The 26,601-nt window shown below is 40.9% G+C and overlaps 1 protein-coding gene across 1 annotated transcript in view; it reads right to left on the bottom strand.

Annotated features, from left to right (window-relative positions):
* Positions 1-15,065: 15,065 nt before the first annotated feature.
* Positions 15,066-26,601, bottom strand: part of fam204a (family with sequence similarity 204 member A) — a 94,443-nt gene continuing 82,907 nt past the window's right edge. Inside the window, exon 9 of the mRNA XM_080205849.1 lies at positions 15,066-15,392. Within this exon, the coding sequence (XP_080061975.1) occupies positions 15,341-15,392 (52 nt within the window). The 3' untranslated portion in view covers positions 15,066-15,340. The remainder of the gene's footprint in view (positions 15,393-26,601) is intronic.

A 26,601-nucleotide genomic window follows, 5' to 3' on the forward strand; every position in this document is an offset into this window, starting at 1 on the left:
TGACTTGGGTCACTGTCTGTGTGGAGTTTGCACATTCTCCCCGTGTCTGCGTGGGTTTCCTCCGGGTGCTCCGGTTTCCTTCCACAGTCCAAAGATGTGTGGGTTAGGTGAACTGGCTGTGTTAAGTTGACCCTGGTGTCAGGGGGACTAGTTAGGGTGAATGCATGGGGTTATGAGGATAGGACCTAGGTGGAATTGTAGCTGGTGTAGACTTGATGGGCAGAATGGCTTTCTTCTGCACCGTAGGATTCTATGATTTGATTTAGAATTAATGTTAATAAGTTTTGGTTTGTTTTGCTCTCATTTAATTTTAGAATGACTGAAGTTGGACCAAATTTAATCAGTTAGTTGTGATTTTTGTAAGGCTTTGGTAATATGACACAATATTCCTGACGTTTTTCGCTAACAATGTACCTGTCACAACATTGCTGACGCACATTGGCACAAATCCTGTGTTGTGACTGGCTGATGATTAAACGAGGTCAAAATGCTGACCCTGGTAAAAGTCATTTCCGTCATGTGCAATGATATTCTCAATGAACAGCAGCAGAGATTACACTGTTATGTTATGAAAGTGGCTAATGACATATTATTACAAATAATGTCAAAGATTGAAGATGTTATTACAAAGAAAAAAGAAGCAACAAGAAAACGTACTTCAGCAATGCTACTGAATTTGTGAAGATTTAATTTTTGCATGCTCCTATTCCAGTCACTGAATATTAATGGTGGCATTTCTCAGACAGAACATACTGGAAATCTAGTTCTAATGTTAAGGTATTGGAAATGTGGGCCGTACCAGCATCAATACATCATTGTAAACAGTGAAACAGCATCTGATCCTGACAGGCAGTAAGACAATTTGCCAGAATTTACAAGCACAACTAACAAGATATTGTGCTGGAGACCTCTTTCCCCAATTCCCAGATCAGAGTTTGCCACAGTTGAAGAATAAGTTACAGGCTGAACTCAATAGAGAGGCCGGAATTTTTCATCTGTCAGACACACACAAAACGTGCTCCTGGCCATGGCCAACCTTGGAACAAAATTTCACACCGACTGGTCAATTAATGGGCAGCTGGTGTGAACCGTGCGCTGGGAAAGGCTTGGTGCTGTTGGGGGGTGCGGAAAAAGGGCAGGCACGGCGAGCTGGCACTTCTGATGTGATCTCTCAGTTGCTGCAGAGGTGTCTCAGGGAGTTGCAGACCTCTAAAAAATTAAATTACGATGGAAAAGTTACGTAAAGGGTGTCCGGGCAGCAAATCCAAACACAAACCTCAGTCCCCAGATACTTGTTAAAATTTGATTTAAGCTCGGACATTTCAGCCCATCCTGCATCGAGTTTGAAGCCAGAAAAGTAAAGGCTGTCTGGCCTATCAGCCCACTTGCCCACTGACTGTAAAGGTAAACGAACCACATAAAATCGCGTTCAATTGGCCCCTCAATGGGCTAAATGGCCTGCTTGATTGTCAGTGGGTGCGCCTCTGACTATCTCATGCATCCGCTGACCAGAATATTGCTTGTGTGTTCAGTGACTTCAGGATATGTGCTTGACGTCTTGCGCGATTTAATTTTTTTTCTTCATTGTGGAACACAGACGTCGCTGCCCGGCTAGTATTTATTGCCCATTCCCTACTTGCCCTTGGAGGGCAGTTCAGAGTCAACCATATTGCTGTGGGTCTGGAGTCAAATGTAGGCCATACTGGGTAACCACGGCAGATTTCCTTCCCTAAAGTGAATCAGATGGATTCTTCTGACAATCCTGCCGTGGCAGGATTTGAACCCGGCTCCCTAGAACATTAGCTGACTACTTTCTGGATTAATAATCTAGCGATAATATCACTAGGCCACTGCCTCTCCCTTTAGTTTAATTTGCTTCCAAGCAGGGTGTGTGCTCACCTGAGAAACTTAAAATTCTGGCCAGAACTTCAAAGGCTATGACGCAAAGAACGTATAGTAAAAATAGAGAAATATTAACCATAGAGATAAATTACAATTGAAAATCTCAGTAGACAATAATTTATCAGCCCTCTGAAGTGGAATCCTCATGGACAGAACTGCCAAAGAAAGCAGATAAGCATGTGCATTATTTCATGATTTTGTCCATGTTAATCTAAATAAAAATTATTTAACACACTCGTATCAAACCATCATCAGGCCTTGCCGGGACTATGCACGGCAAATTTGGCATTTTTGGTTAAACAGATGAAAACAAAGGAACTGGAGGAAATTCAGTAAAGGGTGGTGACAATAACAGTGAAATCGAATTACCCAACAGTGTTAGCAAAGCATACTTTGTACAGTCTGACAACAAAGCGGGAAGGTCTGTGCAATTTTTTTTTCCCAAGGAACGAGTAAATCTTGACCATAGGCTACACCACTTATTAGCGGAATGAACAAACTATGGTTATAATCAGAGGAAATCTAGGAAATGGAAAACCCCTTTAGCAACTACTAAAAGACTCCAAAGCTGCTTAATTCCACGGTGTCTGAGACCATTTCAATCATGCTGATTCGTGATTAACTCATTCGCTTTCTAATGAAAATAAATCCATCAGATTTTAGTTAAAGGTTCGGTGCATGATTTTCTCATTACCTATTCAGTACTTGCTTTCCTCTTTGAGTGTCCCACCCAGTGGGCTGCTGCACAATATTAAAGCAAAGGTTATATCAGCTTCATGAATTATTGCAGATTGTACGAATCTGTGTTTGTATTGCACATTTATATCTTTTAATTAATGTCATTATCACAGGTTTAGTATGAGGTCCAATTTGGGTTGTCAAGGAGGGACAGAATACATGTACAGAGTTAGAACAGACAACCCATGTCATTCTAGCCCTCTTCGCAGGCGTCAGTGGGGATCAGACGAAACTGAAGATTACCAACAGGCCTGTTGCTCATCCTCGGGGCAAAGGTTAAAACTGCGAGGGGAGAAATTAAAGAAGGGTCCAAACATAGCTTCAAAAATTGTCAGTATCATGTACTAAAACTAACGAGTATGCTATGGACTGCATGGTGGCACAGTGGTTAGCACTGCTGCCTCTCAGCACCAGGAACCTGAGTTCAATTCTGGCCTTGGGCGACTGTCTATGTGGAGTTTGCATGTTCTCCCTATGTCTACATAGGTTTCCCCCAGGGGTACTGGTTTCCTCCCACAATCCAAAGATGTGTGGGTTAGGTGAATTGGCCATGCCAAATTCCCCCTTAGGGTCAGGAGGATCAGCAGGGTAAATATGTGGGACTATGGGGATAGGGGCTGGTGGGATTGTTGTCAGTTCAATGGGCCAAATGGCCTCCTTCTGCACTGTAGGGTTTCTATGATTCGATGAAATGCAAGCATTTGTTCCAGATCGAACAACTGCAGTTTTTGCAAATTTTTGTATAGTATGAAGCTATAATATAAAGAAATATAATATAACTTTGTCCTGCTCTGAGCAACATGAATGATACAGACAGGAATATTCCTGCCCTTTGTTGTATTGGCTCAATTAATGAGTGTTAAGTGTTGATTTTGCGGCTGCATCTGATTAAGAACAATGATGACCTGCATTTATAAAGTACTTTTAACCTAGCAAAGCACATCAAGGTGTTTCACTGGGGCCCAGGAGAGTGCCCTTCAAGGACTTTCAGGCAAATATCTGCTGAGCTACTGTCAACCCAGCTTACAATTCTATCTACTTCTTCCAATATTTTTTGTGCGACACCTTTTGGGAAAAATGTAAATGATCTTTGACTCCTTTACTGCCACTGTCCATGACGCGCCAATTTGATGTAGAATATCTTCATTTATCTATCTTGTATTTATTGATCTGTGATTTTAACCCAATGATTTTTGAGTTCCCATGCCTTCCAAGATCTTTAATAATCAAAATACTTCCACATATATTTTATAGCCATACCTTTACATATTTCTGTGTTTTCCATGGCGATATATTGATACACTTGTTTAAATCTGTTGATATTTGTAATACAAAATAAACAGAACTATTGAATAATATTGGCTTAAAAGATTCAGAATTCCCACTGCTAAAAACCCAATATTTGAATTGTTGCAAGTTTCAGATTGCTGTCTGAATCCCAACATTGTAACATTGTTTAAATATGAAATCATATTATCATTAACTTTGGACATACTCATGTTCCTTGAGTTTTGTGAGCTGCAAGTTGCAATGACAATTAAGATCTTGAGGAGTACTGACAGGATGGATGTGGAGAAGATGTTTCCTCTTCTCGGAGAATCTAGTTCTGGGGGGTCAGTGTTTAAAAATAAGGGGGTGCTCATTTAAGAGAGATGAAGAGAAATTTTTTCTCTTCTTCAGGTCTTGAGTCTTTGGAACTCTCTTCCTCAAAAGGCACTTGGAAGCAGAATGTTTGAATATTTTTAAAGCAGAGCTAGATAGAATCTGGGTTAACAAGGTGGGGGGAGGAATGAAAGGTTATCAGGGGTAGGCAGGAATGTGGGGTTGAGGTTACAATCACATCAGCCATAACCTTATTGAATGGCGGAGCAGGCTCGATGGGCCGAGTGGCCTATTTCTGCTCATAATTCATATGTTTGTCACACTATGGCAACGTGGAAATGTGTTTTCAATGGGCTAAGTTCTGAAAATGCACGACAGTGTAGTCCAATGCTGGTAAAACATATCATAAACGTATATAGCACACAAGGAGGTCAGTCAGAGGTCAGTCAATAGAAGGCTGTAATAGACAGCAATTAATTGCCTGTTTGCTGCATTAGCACAGGAGTGTTGCTAGCTATTTGTCGGATTGGTCACCTGAATACTGATTGTCAGTAGCTGTGCTCAGAATCAGTGCAGTAGATTATTCCTACAAGGAAAAGGTTTCACAAGTTAAATGCTTTAAATCTTAAGGTGCTTCTCAATCAGCTGTTGGTACCCTGAATTTGGCAAAAAGAAAATATGTTTTGCTTGTTTTTCAACTCTGGTAATGTGTACCAAAACAAAGAAACATTTGCTACCTGACAGACACTGCACCAATGTAGTTCTCACCATCTGTGCAGTTCAGAATTGTGCCATCAGCCTCTCCACAAAAGCTTATAATCCTTTCATTAAATGCTATTTTCAGAGTGATTATGAAAATACATATCTGAGCAAAAGGCCTCTAAATATAATTGTATTTGTTCCTTTTGCAGATAAAAATGGATACATGTTTGGACTAAGTAGCATAGGGCACAATACCGATCATGAATTCTCCTATTTTGTACCTTGCTATTGCTGATCAAGTGTCATGTTTCACCTCAAAATACTTAGCATTCACACATAATTTGTCGTATGATGAATGCATACAGAATTACATTACCATGGAAACTGAATGAAAAACATTCGTATACTTGCCATTGCAAGTGTTGTACCTAATTTCTTTATACTCTTAAGACTATAAAGGAATTCATACCTCAAACCTGGAATCTTAGACTTACCACAATAAAGTTTAAGTTTATTTATAATCACAAGTAAGGCTTACATTAACACTACAATGAAGTTACTGTGAAATTCCTCTAGTCACCACACTTCAGTGCCTGTTTGGGTCAATGCATCTAATTAGCACGTCTTTCAGACTGTGGGAGGAAACCAGAGCACCCGGAGGAAACCCATGCAGATACAGGGAGAATGTGCAAACTCTACACAAGTTCACTGTGATGCAAAGCCAGGTGGAAATGTAAGTTGTGAGAACACAGAGGAACTTATGAAAATCAAGACAAGTCAATTGAGTGGGCATCAAGATGGTAGATAGAATACATTGTGAGAAAATGTGAGGATATTTACTTGGTGGCAAGAATAGAAAAGCAGAATATTTATATGAAGTTTAAAACAATAAATGTGGATGTTCACAGAGACTGAGGTGTGGTCAAACACAAAACATAGAAACATATCATTCTTTTCGGTGGGATTCTGACTTAGAGGTGTTCAGTCATCCCACAGATGGTAGCTTTGCACCATTGGCTCCTCAGCCAAGCACAAAGTACATTCAAGGGTATGCACATTAGGTGGATTGGCCAGACTAATTTGCTCCTGGGTGTGTAGATTAGGGGGAATTAGTTGGGTAATTATGTGGGGTTACAGGGAATGGCCTGGGTGGGATTCTGGGAGAGTCAGTGAACACTTGATGGGCTGAATGGCCACTTTCTGCATTGTAGAGATTCTTTGACTCAAGGCTGGGATAAACAAAAGTTTGGCTTCTCAGGGAATCAAGTGATTTTGGAGAATGGACAGAAACTGGAGCCAATAATCAATCTAAATCATATTGAATGGCAGAGCAGGCTCAGTAGGCTGTACGGTCTATTCTCATCTCTTGTGTCTCTCATCTTAGAGGCAGAAGTGTAAGTGCCGTTCCAGGATAAGCAAATGTTGTAATGTCAGAAGTCCTGTTCTTTTGGATGAGCTTTTATAAGTTCATAAAATATAGGAGCAGAATTAGGCCATTTGGTCCATTGAGTTCACTCCGCCATTCAATCATGACTGATATGCTCCTCATCTCCATAATCCTTTAACCTATTACCAATTAAAATTCTGCCTAACTGTTCCTTAAATTTACTCACTGTTCTAGCATCCAGCACACTTTGGGGTAGCAAATTCCACCGATTCACAACCCTTTGGGAGAAGTAGTTTCTCCTCAACTCTGTTTAAAATTTGCTACCCCTTATCCTAAGACTATGATCTCTCATCCTATAATGCCCCACCTGAGGAAGCATTTGCTCCATACCTACTTTATCCGTATCTTTTATCATCTTGTATACCTCAATTTGACTTCCCCTCATTTTTTTAAATTCGGAGAGTATAGGCCTAAAGTGTTCAGTATCTCTTTATACGATGAACTCTTCATTTCTGGAAGCAAACAGATTTATGTGGTTGTTAAAAATCCCATGGTACTTTTTGAAATAGTGGACTGAATTTTCAAAACACTGTCAGGAACATGACACCCAGATGAATTGTGGGTCCAGACCTCATTCCTCAACCACATTGCTCTCGTGAGGCTATTTTTAATGCAAATATCCTAACTGGGCTGGAGGTGATCTTGCCACCCAATTAGTTGCAGCAACCATCTCTTTGGGGGGGGTGGGGGGTGGTCTGCCTCATATCAGCAGTGATGGCAGGCACCAGCAACTGCTCCACCAATGAGGTCAGCTCATCAAATGGTCAGACTATTAAATACTTGAGAATGATTCATGGCATGCGGACATCACTGGCAAGGCCTGCATTTTCTGCACATCTCTAATTACCTTCGAGAAGTTGGTGACGAACTGCCTTCTGGTATCACTACAATCCCTGTGACATAGATACATTGTAAGAAGTCTCACAACACCAGGTTGAAGTCCAACAGGTTTACTTGGTAGTAAACGCCACTAGCTTTCGGAGCGCTGCTCCTTTGTCAGATGAGCCAAATAAACCTGTTGGACTTTAACCTGGTGTTGTGAGTCTTCTGTTTACCCCAGTCCAATGCCGGCATCTCCACATCATGATATAGATACAGCCGCAGTGCTGTTAGGGATATATTTTAGGATTTTGACACAGCAACAATAAAGGATTGGTGATATATTTTCCAAGTCAAGATGTTGAGTGGCTGGGAGGGCAACTTTCATGTGCTCCTTCTAGATGGTAGTGGCTGTGGGTTTGGAAGGTGCTGTCTGAGGAGTCTTGGGTGAGTTCCTGTTGTGTGTCTTGTAGGTGGGACACACTTCTGTCACTGTACATCAGTACTGGAGGCAGTGAATGTTTGTGGATGGGTTACAGATCAACCAGACTGATTTGTCCTGGGTGTGTCGAGATTCTTGAGTTTTATTGGAGCTGCATTCATCCAGGCAAGTGTACCATTCTCTGGGGTCAACAACATAAACATTAAAAGTTACATTCCCAGCTGCCCCTGCCCCTCAATAAGCTTCTAAGGGAGCTTAATAGGCCATTAATTGACAGTGAGAGTGTTCCCTATTCTCTCCACCCCAGCAGCACAATGAAATTTTCAAACTGTCTTAGAGGTTTTGGGATCCCAAACCACCACCTACCCTTCTCAAGGGTGATTAGGGATGTGCGATAAATGGCCTGGCCAGCGATGCCCACACTCTTAAAAAGAAAAACTCCAGGACCTTGATTTTCAAACTGTGACAGCAGTGGATCCCACTCGCATTTGAAGATCCGGCTCAACGTCTGTAGGTGTCCAAGTGAAATATACTAATTCAGGAAATTAACCTATAATCTAAGAAGGTGATTACCTTGGAAAGAACAACCTACCAGTTTAGTTACATGTAAAATGAGGTTAGCTCCTCAATTATTGGTTACTACTGGCCCTTCTATTGCAAATTTTGCATATACTGTAGACAGTTGCAGAAATGTTTTATATGATTTGTTATATTAACAAATAGCCCTGACATTGGTTAACAGGAATCTTGAATTGTAACTTGGTGAAATAAACGCAATGTCATGTTTTATAATTTCGTACATTTCTGCTCACGGTCTTAGAATGTGGCAAAAAACAGAACCAGGTGTACAATAAGATGTGCTTCACTTGTCATTATTCAGTGTAAGCAGGGGGGATTGTTTGAAGAAAATGTCAGAAAGGTGTCTGTGACTAGAGACACATCATCCCTGAAATAAGACCCTCTGCACTTTTTAGTCAATTGAATTGTTAATAATTTCTACAAGTTTCAAACAGATCTGTGTTGTTTTCTTCAACAGTTAAATGTCTTGTGCTAGAAATTTGCTGTTTTGTGCTGTTTGACCATTTATCCTATATGTTAATTTCTAACAAAACCATTTGTGCTGCAAACTTTTATAAAATTGCCTTCTGACCAGATGATCAACACAGTATCATATGCATGACTTGTCAACATAAAATAGTTGAATCAAGGGTTGTAATTGTCATGCAATCATGTTCATTATGTTTAGAGATGAGACATGCCAGCACTGGCAACAAGGTTGAAAAATGTTCCCACAGTAAGAAAACCATTCTTACAGGTTTTGTAGGAGAAATACAAAGGTTGATGTACAATTCACAAATTGCTTCATTTTTTTTGACTTCTTAGCCCCATGCATGGCTAAGAAAACCAGTTCTAAGCTATACATTGATATGGAGGCTGAGTTAATGAGGAATGATGTAGTTGAACCCTTCTATGGGAATACAAAAGTGCACCAATGGTTATACCTGGTGCACATTATGTGAACATTAAAAATATACCCTCACTTTGGAAGTGTAAATAAGAAAAGATATAATGTGACATAACTTGTTCTAAAGGGCCTTTAAAATTTCATTTGAAATCACTGTAGGAGTATGCCTCCATTTTCGGGAATTGTATAACAGATTTACTGCAGTTTCCAGTTGTGAATATAAATTATTGTTCACTTTCTATGATAATTCAGTAAGCTGTCAGCATTTTAAAAGCAATGCAGCCCTGTGCTGACATGCCAGAAATGGCCCGAGGTGTACTTAAAAGTACATAATTCCAACATGTAATTCACCAGGCTGCATTCAAAACTGCAATTTTCAAAAGCTATTGGCATAACATCATAATATTAAATTCGTTAACAAGTTGTCTCAGCCTGAAGTACCTGAGACAGTAAATCTGCAGAACAACATTTGTTCTCAAATGCAGCAATCAACCCACATGATGTTTGTGATACTGTCACTACCATCGCATCTATTCAACAAACTCAACAATTTTAGCAGTAATATTGGTACTTTAATTTCTCTGTACACCTCAACGTGAATAATGTGTTCAGAACATTTGATATACACACTACTAATGAGAACAGGTGTTCTTCTTAAATAGTAGTCAGAGTTGTTACTAAGAAATGTGTAGTACGTATGCTGCAATTTTCACACAGTTAAAGAGACAATTATTCTGATCTTTGTTATATGTCCTGGGGTCTGTCCCCTTAAACTTTAATGTTATCTTTATGTGGCTTAAAAATCTTATGTCAAACCATTTTTTGAGAGTTCTTCCAAGAACGTAATTTAAAAAGTAAACTTAACCAACCCAAGAATCATTATTTGCAAGTTTGAACTACATACCAATTAAGCTCTAATCACTTCTTAGCCTAGCTTCAACAGGTAAAGTCTACTTTGTCCTTGACTAATAATTATGAAGTTGCATTGCAACATCTCTTTTTCACTAACTTCTTTCACATTTATGTGACCATTAATAAAGGAAACAGCAACCAAATTCCAGAAGAGCATTGTGGTTTTATGTGGCTGTCCCTTGAACAGAATACACTGCCCTGTAGAGGAAAGGAAGGATCAACGAGACTTCCTAATATTAAGATTACCAGGTCTTTTATCATCTGGAAAAACGGTACGTGTAATCCTTTCAAGCAGATCCCCTCAACAGAAAGCATTTATCTGAAACCTTTTCATCCCATTTTCTCCCATTCTAAATTGCCTGCAGGTGGCTTGCAAGCAGACACCTTCCTCTGCGAAGTGACAATCCCAATACATATTGCCACCAAAGCTGATATCTGATAACCAACAAGGCGGCTACATTATTTCTGCAGAGTGGCTGCAGCAAGTGAGAGTATTTCTCTCCTTTTTTCTACTCCCAAGTCGGGCAGTCTCAAATTGGATGGCAAAACACTCAAATTTAAAGTTCAGAGTCAAGTGTTCCCATCATCAAAATTTCACAAGCTTAAGCAATTAGAAAACTGGTTGGATTGACAATCATAGTCGTCACTGACTATGTTGCATCTAAGCTGCACGGGAGTGCAGCCACGCATCAATGCAGAATATACCGTGCAAGCAACAAGCAGTCTTCCTTTTATTCATTCATGGGACATGGACATCGCTGATTGCCCAACATTTATTGCCCATCCATAGTTGCCCAAGTTGAGAGTCAACCACATTGCTGTGGCTCTGGAATCACATGTAGGCCAGACCAGGTAAGGATGGCAGATTTCCTTCCCTAAAGGACATCAGTGAACCAGATGGGTTTTTCCCACAATCGACAATGGTTTCATGGTCATCAGTAGATTCTTAATTCCAGATAATTTTTACTGAATTCAAATTCTACCACCTGCTGTAGCGGGATTCGAACCCCAGAACATTAGCTCTGAGTTTCTGGATTAATAGTCTAGTGATAAAACCACTAAGCCATTGTCTTCCCAAGTCTGCATGCAACCAAGAGTTCCTTTAAGATGCACACATATGCCTCCATGGAGAAATTTTGAAGGAGTTGTGCAGTGCAATAAACAGTAGAAGACACCAGTGGGATGCCAGAGCTCCAGGAGAATCAGGGGGCACAGGTAAGCATAGTGGCCATTACTAAGGAGAAGTTTCTGGGGAAACTGAAAGGTCTGAATGTGGATAAATCATCTGGACCAGATAGAACTACACCACAGGGTTCTAAAAGAGATAACTGAGGAAATTGTGGAGGCACTGGTGGTGATCTTTCAGGAACCACTGGAGGCAGGGAGGGTTCCAGAGGACTGGAATGTAAAATCGCTGTTTAAGAAGGGAGGGAGGCAGCAGACAGGAAATTATAGGCCAGTTACCCTGACTTCGGCCAATGGCAAGATTTTAGAGTCCATTCTTAAAGAAGAGATTGCAGAGTACTTGGAAGTGCATGATGAAGTAGAACTGAATCAGCATGGCTTTGTCAAGGGGCAATCATGTCTGACAAATCAGTTCTTTCAGGAGGTAACTAGGAAATAGGACAGGTAGCACTGAGAACATGGGGGGGTGCTGCAGAAGGACTTGGACAGTTTATGAGAGTTTTCAAAGAAGTGGCAGATGTACAATGTGGAAAAGTATGAGGTTATGCACTTTGGAAGGAGGAATGGAGGCATAGTCTATTTTCTAAATGGGAAAATGCTTAGGAAATCAGAAACACAAAGTGACTTGACAGTCCTCGTTCAAGATTCTCTTAAGGTTAATGTGCAGATTCAGTTGGCAGTTAGGAAAGCAAATACAATGTTAGCATTCAAGTTGAGTGGGTGAGAACACAAGAGCAGGATGTACTTCTGAGGCTGTATAAGGCTCTGGTCAGACCCCATTTGGAGTACTGTGAGCAGTTTTGGGCCCCGTATCTAAGGAAGGATGTGCTGGCTTTGGAAAGGGTCCAGGGGAGATTCGCAAGAATCGGGATGAGATGAGGAGTAATTTCTTCAGCCAGAGTGTGGTGAATCTGTGGAATTCTTTGCAGCAGAAGGCTGTGGAAGCCAGGTCATTGAGTGTCTTTAAGACAGAGATAGATAGATTCTTGATTAATAAGGGGATCAGGGGTTAAGGGGAAAGGGGAGAAAAAGGGTATGAGAAAAATATCAGCCATGATTGAATGGTGGAGCAGACTCGATGGGCCAATTGGCCTAATTCTGCTTCTGTGTCTTACGGTCTTATGGTAAAATTGTCTCAGTGACAGGAAACAAAGGGTAATGGTTGATGGATGTTTTTATGAATGGAAAGTGATTTCCAATGGCACCCCACAGGGCTCAGTGTTGGATCCTTTGCTGTTTTGCTGTGTATATTAATGATTTGGACTTAAATGTAAGAGGCATGATTGGGAAATTTGCAGATCACACAAATAAAACAGCCGTGTAGTTAATAGTGAAGAGGATAACTGTTGTCTCCAGAATGATATCAATGGTTTGGTTAAGTGGATGGAAAAGTGGCAAATGGAATTCAATACAGACAAGCATCAGATTAAGTATTTTGAGAGCGCAAAGTAGGGAAATACTTTAAAACAGAAAGATATTGGAAGGGGTAGAGAAAGTGAGAAACCTTGGAGTGCATGTCCACATGTCCCTGAAGGAGACAGGACAAGCGGATAAAGTGGAAATGAAGGCATACGGAATGCTTTCTTTTATTGGATAACGAATAGATTACAAAAGCAGGGATGTAATGCTGGAACTATATAAAACATTGGTTAGGCCAAAGCTGGAGTTCTGCATACAACATTACAGGAAGGACAGCATCTGGAGTGAATAAAGAGGAGATTTCTAAGAATGTTGCCAGGGCTTGAAAATTGCAGCTATGAGGAAAGATTGGGTATGATGGGGTTGTTTTCCTAAAACTAGCAGAGACTCAGGAGCGACTTGATTGAGGAGCACAAAATTATGAAGAGCCTAGAGACAGCGGCTAGGAATGCCTCGTTTTCCTTCAGGGAGAGGTTAATTTCCAGGAAGTTTATTTATTAGTCACAAGTAAGGCTTACATAGCATTGCAATGAAGTTACAATGAAATTCCCCTATTCACCACAGTTCCCTATTGACCACTGTTCGGGTCAATGCATCTAACCAGCATGTCTTTCAGAATGTGGGAGGAAACTAGAGCACCCGGAGGAAACCCATGCAGACACAGGGAGAATGTGCAAACTCCACACAGTGACCCAAGCTGGGAATCAAACCCAGGTCCCTCGCGCTGTGAAGCAGCAGTGCTAACCACTATATTACCATGCCGCCCCATAAGATTATCGGTAGAGGAATTAAGGGGATATTTGGAAAAATCTTTTCACCCAGAGGATATAGCAGGCGGTTGGAATTCACTGATTGAACTGGTGATCAGGAAAGATCACTGCAACTCTTTGAAAAGGTACTTAGATCTGCACCTGAAATGATGTAACCTGCAAGGCTACAGATTGGGTGCTGGAAGATGGGATTAAAATGGGTGGCTAGTTTTTTTTCAGCAGGCACAGACACAATGGGCAGAATGACCTCTTTCTGTGCTTAAACATTTGTATGGTTTCCAATGGGTTGATAGGCTCTGACAGAAGGCGCTGTGAGAGATGGGAGTCCCTAAAATCAGATTAAATTATATCTTGAAAGAATGTCTACATGTTGCAGCTTCTCAAGCCAGGCTTGAATTGAGTAGCGCACTCTCCGTGAGATCAAACCCAGCTTCTGACCAACACAACGAAGTCTCACTCTCCAAAAGGAAGACAAGTGAATTGAAAGTGGGGAAAATCCCAACCTCTTTTTGCTGTTTCAGAATCATAGAATCCTTACATTGCAGAAGAAGGCCATTCAGCCCACTGACCCCGCACCTACAACAATCCTACCCAGACCCTATCGCTATAAGCCACGCATTTACCCTGCTAATTCCCCTGACACGCTGGGGCAATTTAGGATGGCCAATCCCTAGCCTGCAATTTTGAACACAACATTTATATAAATTTTTTTTTAAACTATGTCAATTGTGACAGAAAACATCTAGATGTTGGGCAATTAAGAGATGTGCAAGATTGTCAACCAATTTTAGCTTATTGGATATTAAATGCTTAACTATTAGTGTTAATAAAGTTAAATTAGTAGTTTTTACTTATTAGCATAGTGACACTGCACACATCCTCCTTATGTTGGCAGCTTAATAGCGTACCAATATGACATAGTCCCACATATATAAACTGTTACAAGCAGAAAGATGGCACATTGTCAAAAATGATATCAGACTAACACATTATGTTGATGTTTGAAAACGTTGTGTATTCTAATCAATTTATCCTGTTGAAATAGTGAACACAATCAACATTTGGCTAGCACAGAAGCAGTTAAATAACATGAGTGTGTTTTCTATACTCTGTCCACCAGTCAGACTGTAGACCGTTCTAGTGCACAGTGACACTGAGTGGCTTGAACTCTTCAGTGACTTAAAGGCAGGGAGGGAAATTGGATGAGAGTGTTTTCCCTTTCTTCTTTCAGCTGCAATGTTGATGACTTGGCAATGCAGGGTTAGATAAATAAAAACAAAATACTGCAGATGCTGGAATCTGAAACACAAACAGAAAATGCTGGAAAATCTCAGCAGGTCTGACAGCATCTGTGGAGAAAACGCAGCTAACGTTTTGGGTCAGGATGACCCTCTGTTGGGTCATCTAGACTTGAAATATCAGCTCTTTTTGCTCTCCACACTCGCTATCAGACTTCTGCAATCTTCCAGCATTTTCAGGATTAAAAAAAGCTCACCTCACAAAGCTAAGGGATTCCGACTGACAGCAAGTCTTAGGACTTAAATTTACATTCTTCCAGTTGTAAATAGAGCACTCTCAAGAGTTTCAGCTTGTGAATGACAGAAGAAATTACTACTTTGTTGCACATATTACTAAACTGTTCCACCAGAAGTTATGCCAGGGGCTTGTTAAAAGTTATTTATTGTGCGTAAAAATTTTCTTCCAATCTCCTTGACTGTGTTCATATTTTAGACACTGAAGGCTAAATCACTCACAACCAGTTAATGTGCTGTTATGAAAGCAGTAGGGCACAGGCATTGTTATGTTCTTGTAAAGTGCTTCCAGATGATTCCCTTGAGATTGGATTGAGAGTGCAAGTACAGGTCAAGTGATTCAGCAGAGAATCCTACTTTCAACACATCTCAATGCCCACTTCATTTTCATATGGTGTCAAGACATCACATATAGCCCATGTTGCTTTTTGTCTCCCATCTTCTCTTAGCTTCAAATCTGGATTGAATGAAGAAAAGATAAAATGTGAAATTTTTATTTTATATTTTTATATGCATTGAGTGATTTGCTGATTTTGGCTCATAGTGGATTGATTTATAGAAATAATTTTTAAAATAGAATTTTTCCCCACACTTCACACCGTCCACAATTGAGGAAATAGTCAAACCATCCCAAGTCCCCCACTGAGCTACAGGAAAACAGCAGACATGAAAACACATGAGATTGACTGAGGAATTATTTTGTTCCCTCCTCTTCTGCCCACCATGTACATGTTTACAATCTTCGCTTACCAAAGCAATACCAGCTCAGAATTGGAAGGCATGAGACAGAAATCACAATTAACAAATAGCAACTTTAAATTAAACAGTTTGAGGGTGGGGGTGAATGAGGGATCACATGAGGGGAGTTGTGGTAAATTGAAGGAAAAGGGCAAAGCAATACAACAAGGCACAATAAGGGAATAACAATCAGAGTGCAGCAGGAAGGGACAAAGTGTACAAAAAAAGTGATTGACGTGCCAGATCATCGACACGGATGCCATCATCTCACATGAGAACACCATCCACCAGGTACACTGTACATACTCTTGCAACCTGAAATGCAGGAAAGGATGTCCCGAGGCATGGTACATTGGGGTGACCATGTAAATGCTATGACAATGGATGAATGAATATCGCTTGACAATCAGCAGGCAGGAGTGTTCTTCACTTCAGCAGTCACGGGCATTCAACCTCTGATCTCCAGGTAGGTGTTCCCAAGGCAGCCTTCACAATACATGACAACGCAGAATCGCTGAGCAGAAACTGACAGCTAAGTTCCGCACACGAGGACAGCTTCAATCAGGATCTTGGGTTCATGTCACACTATCTGTAACCCCCATGACTTGCCTGGGCTTGCAAAATCTCACTAGCTGTCCTGACTGGAGACAATACACACCTCTTTAATCTGTGTTTAATTCTCTCTCCACTCACATTGTCTGTACCTTTAAGACTTGATTACCTGTAAAGACTTGCATTCCAACCATTATCTTGTAAATTGAGTTTGTGTCTATGTATGCCCTGTTGGTGAACACAGCTCTTCACTCACCTGAAGAAGCAGTGACACTCCAAAAGCTTGTGCTACCAATTAAACCTGTTGGACTTTAACCTGGTGTTGTGAGACTTCTTACTGTGCTTACCCCAATCCAACACCAACATCTCCACATCAAAAAAAATGTGACAGCGGATAAGGCCAGAGTTTGCAATATAGTAAAAAGGTAGAACTAAAGGCTTTGGATTGGAATGCCTGTGGTACTCATAACACAACAGCTGAGTTGTCAGCACAAATAGAAATAAATATGTTGACTTGATAAGCCATGACAGAGTAGTGGCTGCAAACTGATCAATATTGAGATCTGAATACTCAAGAGTACTTGATGTTTTGAAAGGACAGGAAGCTCAGAAAAGGGGAGGGATTGTAGTGAATTAAGAATAACACTGGGCCGTTTCTTCCAATGGAATGACAATTGAGTCAGATTGTCACCCCACTCAAAAGCTCTTATCTTGAAATCCAGGAGATCTGATCTTGCTTCACCTTCCGACTCAGGCCAAGCAAGTTCTGGAAAGTGCAATGCGTTCTTGGGGCCTAGCACTGGGGGCTACAAATTCAAAAGTAAGTCGGCCATGCCTTTGTTTTTATACGACTAGCTGCCATGAGCCAGGTAAATTTAAAGGTCCAGCCAGGTTTAACATCTTTGATAAGGTAAGTGAGGAGGATTTAGGGGATCAGGTCAGGTCAGGTCTTTGGGGAGAAGGGGGTGGGGGGCGGTGGTGGTCAGGGTAACTCCCATGGTGGTGTCGGTGTGGATCTGTACCATAGCTACCCAGAAGCTAGAAATGGTTTTCATTCTTATAACTGCTTCTGGGTAACGACTGATTAAACATAGTCCTGAAGTCTTTTATTTAAATCTCATTTCTGGATGCTTCCCAGTGCAGGGCAATTGCACAAGAGAAGTCAGACCTTCTCAGGCAACTGTCATGTAAATCTTCCCTGGAAACCTCTGGGAGGGTTGTGCCACTACATCTTTGTGCTGAACACCCTCAGAACAGTGCCTGGAACTTGGAAGTTATGACCCATTAGTACAACAGTGAGAGGTAACCTCAGTTCTAAAGATTAAGATGAAGAATCAGTTTGCGGAGATGTAAGAAACAGCAAAGGGAAGAAGTTAATTTTGGGAGTGGTTTGAAGGCCCCCAACAATAACAACAGTATAGGACATAGTATACAGGAAGAAATAATGGCAGGGGCAAAGTAAGGTACTGCAATTATCATGGGTGATTTTAATTAGAAAGAGATGAGAGAAATCAGAAAGGCAAAGGCAGTTCATGAGAGTGTTTTTGGGACAATTTCTTAGAGCAGCATGTTCTACAACCAATCAGGGAGCAAGCTAGCCTAGACCTAGTGCAATGAGACAGGATTAACTGAGATCTACAGGATTCTCAGGATGCTTGACATGGTAGATGCTGAGAGGTTGTTTCCCATTGTGGGATAGTCTAGGACCAGAAGGCATAATCTCAGAGTAAGAGATTAACCATTTAGGACAATGAGTAGGAATTTATTCTCAGAGAATAGTGAATCTATGGAATTCTTTACTGCAGACCACTGTAGAGGCTGGGTGGTTAAGTATGTTCAAGGTTGAGATAAAAAGAAGTCTCAAACTTAAACTTAAACTTTAAGCTGGTGTTGTGAGAGCTCTTTGTGCTTTTACCCCAGTCCAACACCGGCATCTCCACATCAAGGCTGAGATAGACAGATTTTTAACCAGTTCAGGATTCAAGTATTATGGGGATAAGGCGGGAAAGTGGAGTTGAGGATTACTACATCAGATCTCATTGGGTGGCAGAGTAGATTTGATGGGACAAATGGCCTACTTTTCCTCCTATTCCTTATGGTAAATAGCAAATGTAATTCCTTTATTCATGAAAGGGGACAGAAAGCAAGAAACTGCAGGTCAGCTACCTTAACATCTATCATAGGGAAAATGTTAAATCCATTAAGGAGGTTATATAGCAGGGCACTCAGAAAAATCTTATTGTAATTAGGCAGAATCAACATGACTTTGTGGAAGAGAAATCATGTTTGACTGGTTTATTTGAGTTCTTTGAGGAAGTGTAATGTGGATAAATGGGAATCTGTAGATTTAGTGTGCTTGGATTTCTAAAAGGTGTTTGATAAGGTGCTGAATCAAGGGTTACTTTGCAAAGTAAGAGCACACGGTACACAAAGTAAAACATTATCATGGACAGAGGATAGGTTAGTTAATAGGAAGCAGAGAGTGAGAATATATGAGTCATGTTTGGGTTGACAAGTTGTAACCACTGGAGTACCGTAAGGATCGGTGCTGGATCCTTAAGTATTTACATAAAGATAGGTAGGAAAGTAAAGTGTGAGGAGGACATGAGGACAAAGGATTTAGATAAGTTGGGCAAGTCGGGGAAAAAATCCAGATGGAGTAAAATGTGAATCCATCCACTTTGGCAGGAAGAACAAAAAAGCAATATATTATTTAAGTAAAGAAAGATCGTAAAACTTGGTGGTACAAAGGATTTGGGTGTCCTGGTCCATGAATAACAGGAAGTTAGTATGCAGATACAGCAAGTGATTAGGGAGACAAATCGAATGTTGTCATTTATTGAAAAAGGAATGCGATAGAAAAGTAGGGAAATTTTGCCACAGAGTGTTGTGTGTTAGTGAGACCACATCTGGAGTACTGTGTACAGTTTTGGTCTCCTTAATTGAAAAAGGATTTAATAGCATTAGCAGCCTTTCAGAGAAGGTTCACTCAATTGATTCTTGTGATAAGGGAATTATTTAATGAGAAAAAGATGTATCTATTAGAGTTTAGAAGAATGAGAGGTGCTCTTAGTAAAACATGTATATTAAAAGGAGTATAATATGAAGGGTAGGACTCTTAGCAGTGTAGAGGATCAGGAGGACCTTGGGGTCCGCGTCCATAGGACTCTTAAAATGGCCTCGCAGGTGGAGGATGTGGTCAAGAAGGCATACGGTGTGCTAGCCTTCATTAATCGAGGGATTGAGTTTTAGAGTCGGGAGATAATGCTGAAGCTTTATAAGACCCTTGTCAGACCCCACTTGGAGTACTGTGCACAGTTCTGGTCGCCTCACTACAAGAAGGATGTGGAAGCTACTGAAAGGGTGTAGAGGAGATTTACAAGGATGTTGCCTGGATTGGGTGGCATGCCTTATGAGAATAGGTTGAGGGAGCTAGGTCTTTTCTCCCTGGAGAGACGAAGAATGAGAGGTGACCTGATAGAGGTTTATAAGATGTTGAGACGTATAGATAGGGTGGATTCTCGGAGGCTATTTCCCAGGGCTGAAATGGTTGCTACAAGAGACACAGGTTTAAGGTGCTGGGAGTAAGTACAGAGGAGATGTCAGGGGTAAGTTTTTCACTCAGAGGGTGGTGAGTGGAATTGGCTGCCGTCAGTGGTGGTGGAGGCGAACTCGTTGGGGTCTTTCTGAATGAGTACATTGGATTTAATGGGACTGAGGGTTATAGGTAGGCCTGGTAGGTAGGGATATGATCGGCGCAACTTGTGGGCTGAAGGGCCTGTTTGTGCTGTAGTGTTCTATGTCAGATTCTGAGGGAAATTGACAGAGTGAATGCTTCCCTTTGTGTGAGAGACTGGAACTAGGTGACACAGTTTAAAAATAAGGGGTCTTCCATTGGATATGAGAGGTTTATTGGTCTGTGGAAGAGCAGTGAAGGCTGGTCAATGAATATTTTAAAGGCTAAGTTTGATAGATTCTTCATGGACAAAATAGTTGAGGGGTGTAGGGGGTATACAGGAAAATAGAGCTAAGGCCAAAATCAGATCTGCCATGATTTTATCAAATGGTAGCGCAGGCTTGAAGGGCCAAATGGCCTACTCCTATTCCTAATTTGTGTTTGAACATTTGTATGTTCACCAACCATAGGCAAGTTGTGTATTCCAGTGTGTTGCACCACCTAACCATCAATGAATAATAGTTTGCAGACGAGAAATACTATGAGCAGGCCAAATGTTTTATCAAAACAAAAACAGAACGTGCTGGAAAAACTCAGTAGGTCTGGCAGCATCTGTGGGGAGAGAAACAGAGTTAATGTTTTGAGTCCAATAAGACTTTAGGTAGAAACGTGATGGGTTCAATATTGTAAAAAGAGGGGAAAGATCAGATGGAACAAAAGGGAAGGTTACGGTAGTTTAGAGGGTGGGGAGATTAAACAACAAAGACATCATGGAACAAAAGGCAAAGGGATGGTAATAGTAGCAGTAAAGAAGTAAAGCCTTAGTCCAGAGTAGGTGTTAAAAGCAGAATAAAGGTCAGCGCTGTCTGAAAGTAAAACATGGTAATAAGATATAAACTGGTATGAGGGGGAAAATATACAAAAATGGAGGACAGAGTTTATGGTCTGAAGCTGTTAAACTCAGTGACGAGTCTGGAGTCCCTAATCAGAAGAAGAGGTGCTGTTCCTTCAGGTAGCATTGGGCTTCATTCAAACATTGCAGCACACAAAGGACAAAAAAAATTGATAGTAAGCTGGCAAATTAAAATGGCAAATGATCTGAAGGTCAGGGTCATGCTTGTGGACTGAGATGAGGTGTTTCGTGAAGCGGTCACCCAGTTTGCATTTGGTGTCCCCGACGTAGAGGAGACCGAATTGCGAATACATAGGCTAAATTGGAAGAAGTACAAGCAAATTGCTGCTTCAGTTGGGAGGAGTGTTTGGAACTTTGGACAATGAAGAGAGAGAAGGCTAAAGGGCAGGTGTTATCCCTCCTGCACTTACATAAGAAGATGCTATGGGAGGTGTTGGGATGATAGAGAAGTGCACCAAGGTATTGTGGAGGAGATGGTTCCTTCTGAATGCTGACAAGTATTCTGACAGGAGAATGGGAGGGTAGACGTGTTTTGCAAACCGTTCTATCCAGTTGCGGCACCTTATGATTATCAACACGTTTTTCTGAAAGAATTCTGAAGACACAGCAGATTATGATTTCTGGTCGTTGTTCCCACTGGAACTGGTCTAGTCACTGATCTTTCTGCAGTGTCTGCCATTTGATTTATGATGTCAGTGCACTGCCCCCATTGAATCCACACCCATAATGTGCACAGCTGGGAAATAAACTACTGGCATGTCAAATTTCAATGTTTTTCCCAGCACCAAAGCTCTAATATTTCCTTGACTTTGTGTGTACATCAGGGGAATAATGTAAGTGGGAAGAAAATGCTTCCATTGTGGATGATGGGTCAGTTGTTTTTTCAAGAGGTCACTGACTGGAAAGATTTCAACAGGGACAGGAACAGGAAGGTGAATGATATAAAGAGTTACTATACACAGGAATGACCTTCAATGGTGTTAATGTACAGGGATGATGCTATGCTCGTAGTATATATCTCATTTTGATTTTCATGTGCCGTTATATTTCAGTGATTTTTGTTTCAAGTTCACATGCAGTAAGTAGCACCAAGTTCTGAAAAGAACCATTTTTTAAGTTGCCTACTTCATTTTTAACACGCTCTTCTGGCATGTGGCATGTGTTTCTCACCTTGAAACTGTTTCATGATACAAGTTCGCTGCAGAGATTGGGTGGAAACAAAGGGTCACAATGGGAGGCACCTTCATTCGACAACTCAGTGCAAGCACAAATAAAAATTTACCCAGGAATACTGCTTTTCTCTCACCCTTTCGCTGCCAACGGGACTCATAGGTAATATTCCGGCATGTTGAACAGCTAACAGCCTGGCTGACAGCTAACACAGTTCATAATATGTTATTAAACAAATTATAACATTAGCCTCCATGGTGATTTAAATTTATGACAAGTGAGGTGTGAGGCAAACACCTTAAGGGTCTCTCTGCAATTTGTTAAAACAAAAGCAAGCGATAAATCTCATTAGTTCTCATTAACATAACATGGAATCACTGAAATAACCTTCATTAATTCACTTCTGAAACAAGTCGTACCATATACTGCACACTATCATATTTGACAATAATTCAGATTTTCCTCTTAAAATAATTGTTAGGCTAATAGTGTTGCTGTTATTTATGTAAAGATAGTACAGTAATTTCAGGCATGAAGGATGGCACAATGGTGCAGTGGTTAGCGCTGCTGACTCACAGTGCCAGGGTCCTGGGCTCAATTCCGGCTTGGGTGACTGTGTGGAACTTGCACATTCTCCTTGTATCTGTGTGGGTTTCCTCCGGCTGCTCCAGTTTCCTCCCACAGTCCAAAGATGTGTGGGTTAGGTGGATTGGCCATGCTAAATTGCATCCTAGTATCAGGGGGTTTAGATAGGGTAAATGCATGGGGTTATGGGGATAGGGCCTGGGTGGGATTGTGGTTTGTGCAGTCTCGATGGGCCAAATGTCCTCCTTCTGCACTGCAGGATTCTAAGAGCACAGGCATGGTTAAACTTCAACACTCAAAGGTTGTGGGCTGAATTGGACCGTTCAGCTGTTAGCTCCATGAAAATTGCATCTCGATGTCAGGTTTACCATTGGAACAGACTGAAGTTGTGGTTATTTCTGCAGCAGATGTGAATTAAACTCACCATAGGAAGTTCAGTCTTGTCCATTCCTGTCTAAGTACCTTCCCTTAACAATGCGATTAGTGTTAATTACTCCCAAATAATGTCTCTAGCACTGAAAGTTAACTGTTATGTGTCGAGAGTTTAATTGTTGGCAATTTTATAAATGTAAGATAGTTTTTTTTAAACCTTATTCTTTGTTTTATTTTCTCTTTCGCTTAATTCAATCTTTCTTCCCTCTCTTTAATTCTTCTGCTCTGCTTGATTTGACATCGAGTTCATCCACACTAATTTATACTTTCTCCTCAGTCTTTGAACTATTAATTTTACAATCTTTCAGCCAAGTTAAGGAGAGGTGCAATTGCTAGCCTTGTTCACTCAGGTGTCCTGCTTTCAATGCTGGGCCAGACCTACGTCATCCTTTCAGCAGCAACCTATGCAAAAAATTTAAAACTTAAACATGCAAGAATAAATATAATTTATCTTTATAGCTGTCTGATGATCTACTCCAGCAAATTATAGCTTAATATCCTATTCTTGGGTGATGCCATACACATTACTTTGCAATCTTTGCATCTTGTATGACCACAAGCACAGCTTCTGATTTCATATCATTTCTATCTTGGGGAGGGAGCTAACATGTGGGAGAGGGAAGTTGGGTCATCAATAATTTAGTGGCAAGGGATGAGAGCCGGGATTGGTTCTTACGTGTCTCAAGATGAGCTCTGAGAAGGGGTATGAGGAAGTAGAAGAGAAAGTAAAGAAAAATGCAGCTCAAGTCAAAGTCATGGCATAACTTCTGGCCAGTTTGGAGAAGAAAGGAAAAGGCAGAGACTACTGAGCAGATGTATCAATTTTCATGGCAAAGAAGTTTATGAACTTTTTGCACTTGTCATTGGAGGCTGATAGTGAGAGGGGCTTTGTTTATCATGCATTTTGGGATGATCCTGGAACAATGAGACATTTTGATAGAAAACAGCAGAGCCGATAATGCTTCTTATGTCTAGGTAGATCCGGCGATGAATGTCTAAACCAGTTGTGCATCAGATATGTTCATGACTCTGCACCTTGGATTTGAGGGAGGGGAGAGGAAGGACGAGGGATGGTGTGGAACAAGCAAGGTTTTACTGGGAATAAAGCCATCAAAAGCAAAGATGAGAATCACAGAATCGTTATTGTGCAGAAGGAAGTCATTTGGCCCATCGTATCTGCACTGGCTCTCCAAATAGACATCATGACTTAGTGCCATTCTCCTCCTTTTCCAAATATCCTGTAAATTGTTTCTATTCAAATGATCATCCAATGCCCTCTTGAATGCCTCAATTGAACCTGCCTTCTCTTCACTTTCAGGAGTGCATTCCAGACCCAAACTACGCGTTGCGTGAACAAGTTTTTTCTCACATCACATTTGCTTTTGCAAATCGCTTTAAATCTGTGCCCTCTTATTCTCAATTATTTTACAAGTGGGAACATTTCTTCCTACCTACTCCGTCCAGCCCATTCAATTTTCAACATCTGTATGAAAACTCCTCGCCTTCTTTCTTTTCTACAAAAGAGAACAGTCCCAATATCTCCAAACTACCTCATAACTGAAGTTTCTCATACATGGTATCATTCTTGTAAATCTCTTCTGCATTCTCATGGTTCACATCCTTCCTAAAGTGTGGCCCTCAGGACTGTACACAATACACCAATTAGTGTCTTGTATAAGTTTAGCATAACGTCCTTGATCTGGTACTCTATTCCCCTATTAATAAAGCCCAGAATATTAGATGCTTTATTAACTGCTCTCTCTACCTGTCCTGTCTCCTTCAATGATCTACGCACATATAAACCCAGGTCTCACTGCTCCTGATCCCCCTTAAGACTTTTAACCCTTATTTTGTATTGTCTGTCCATGTTCTTCCTCCCAACATGCACTGTTTCATACTTCTCCACATTAAACTTCATCTGCCACCTATCTGTCCACTCCATCAACTTATTTATGTTCTTTTGAAGTTCTACACTGTCCTCATCAGTTTACAATACTTACAAATTTTGTGCCAACCATAAAATTTGAAATAGTCCCCTACACGTCAAGATTTAGATCATTAATACATATCAGGAAAAGCAAGTGTCTCAATACTGACCCCAGAGAACACCACGACAAACCTTCCTCCAGCTTGAAAAATATCCATTACCCATTACTCTCTGCTTCCTATTATTCAGCTAATTTTGTATCCACATTGCTACTCTTCCTTTTATTCTATGCGTTAACTTGTTTCACAAGTCTGTTGCATGGTACTTTATCAAATGCCTTCAGAAAGCTCATGTATACCACATCAATAGCATTATCCTCATCAACGCTGACTATTACCTCCTCAAAAAACTCTATCAAGTCAGTTAAACAAGATTTCCCCTTTAGAAATCCACACTGGCTCTTCCTAATCAACACACGGTTTATTTCTACGTGACTATTAATTCTACCCCATATAATTGTTTCTAGAAGCTTGCCCACCCCTGATATCAAATTGACTGGCCTGTAATTGCTTTTCGCACAAGGGCTTAACATTTGGAATTCTCCAATCCTCTGTACCTCCACTGAGTCTGAAGATTATAGAAGACTATGGCTAGCGCCCCTGCACTTTGCATTCTCACTTCCTTACCCTTACTGGTATTATCAGAAAATCTGTATCTTTTGAGCAGCTGGATTAATATTTCACATCACACTGTCAAACCCCAGAATCATCTAAAATGAGGAAACACATGCTTTCTTTTGATTTTTCACACAAATTTCCTTCAGCACTTAAGCAACTGATATGCTGTTGAAATACAATTCAACAGGTAGTATCACATCCAGGTGTCCATTATTCATAGAAAAACCTAGGCAGCAAGTTCCAGCACGCTACTAGATGACAAGGTGAATCACAACCATGCTTGACCATGATCACAGCCACTGTAAACACAAGTACAGCTTCAGCGGGGCTCTTTGGATAATGATCAGGGTCAGGAACCCTGGTTGATTTACCTCCTCTTAAACAGAAATGTTGAGGCTGACAGTCTAGTTCAATTTCACCGTTGAGATCAGCTGAGGGAACAGAGATCCAGATTGATCTGGAACTTTTTCTCTATAGCTCAGCTTCTCACTGGCTATAGACACTCAGCAGTTAGGGTAGAATCTTGACAGTGCAGAAAGATGCCATTCGGCCCATCGAGTTTCACTGCTTCTTCAACAAAACATCATATCCAGGCCAATCCTCACCCCACCCCCGTAACACCATATATTTACCCCACTAATCCCCCTAGCCTACAGATTTTGAGACACTAAGTGGCAATTTGACATAGGCAATCCACCTAACCTGCACATCTTTGGACTGCGGGAGGAAATTGGAGCACCTGGAGGAAACCCACTCAGGCACAGGGAGAAGGCGCAAACGCCACATAGATAGTGACCCAAAGCCAGAATTGAACCCGGGTCGCTGATGCTGTGAGGCAGCAGTGCTAACTGTGTCGCCCAAGTTCATTCATTATTTCTATCTTATCTTCCTATTTTTTAATTCTGCCTTTCTTTTCTATTATCTAGACTATCTTGTCTTACTTCTTCCCTAGTGTCTATTTTCTCACTTTTACTATAACCTTCTATTTTTACTAAA

The sequence above is a fragment of the Carcharhinus amblyrhynchos genome, chromosome 17 (assembly GCF_965287045.1).
Source record: "Carcharhinus amblyrhynchos chromosome 17, sCarAmb.v2.hapA, whole genome shotgun sequence".
Taxonomy (NCBI): Eukaryota; Metazoa; Chordata; class Chondrichthyes; order Carcharhiniformes; family Carcharhinidae; genus Carcharhinus; species Carcharhinus amblyrhynchos.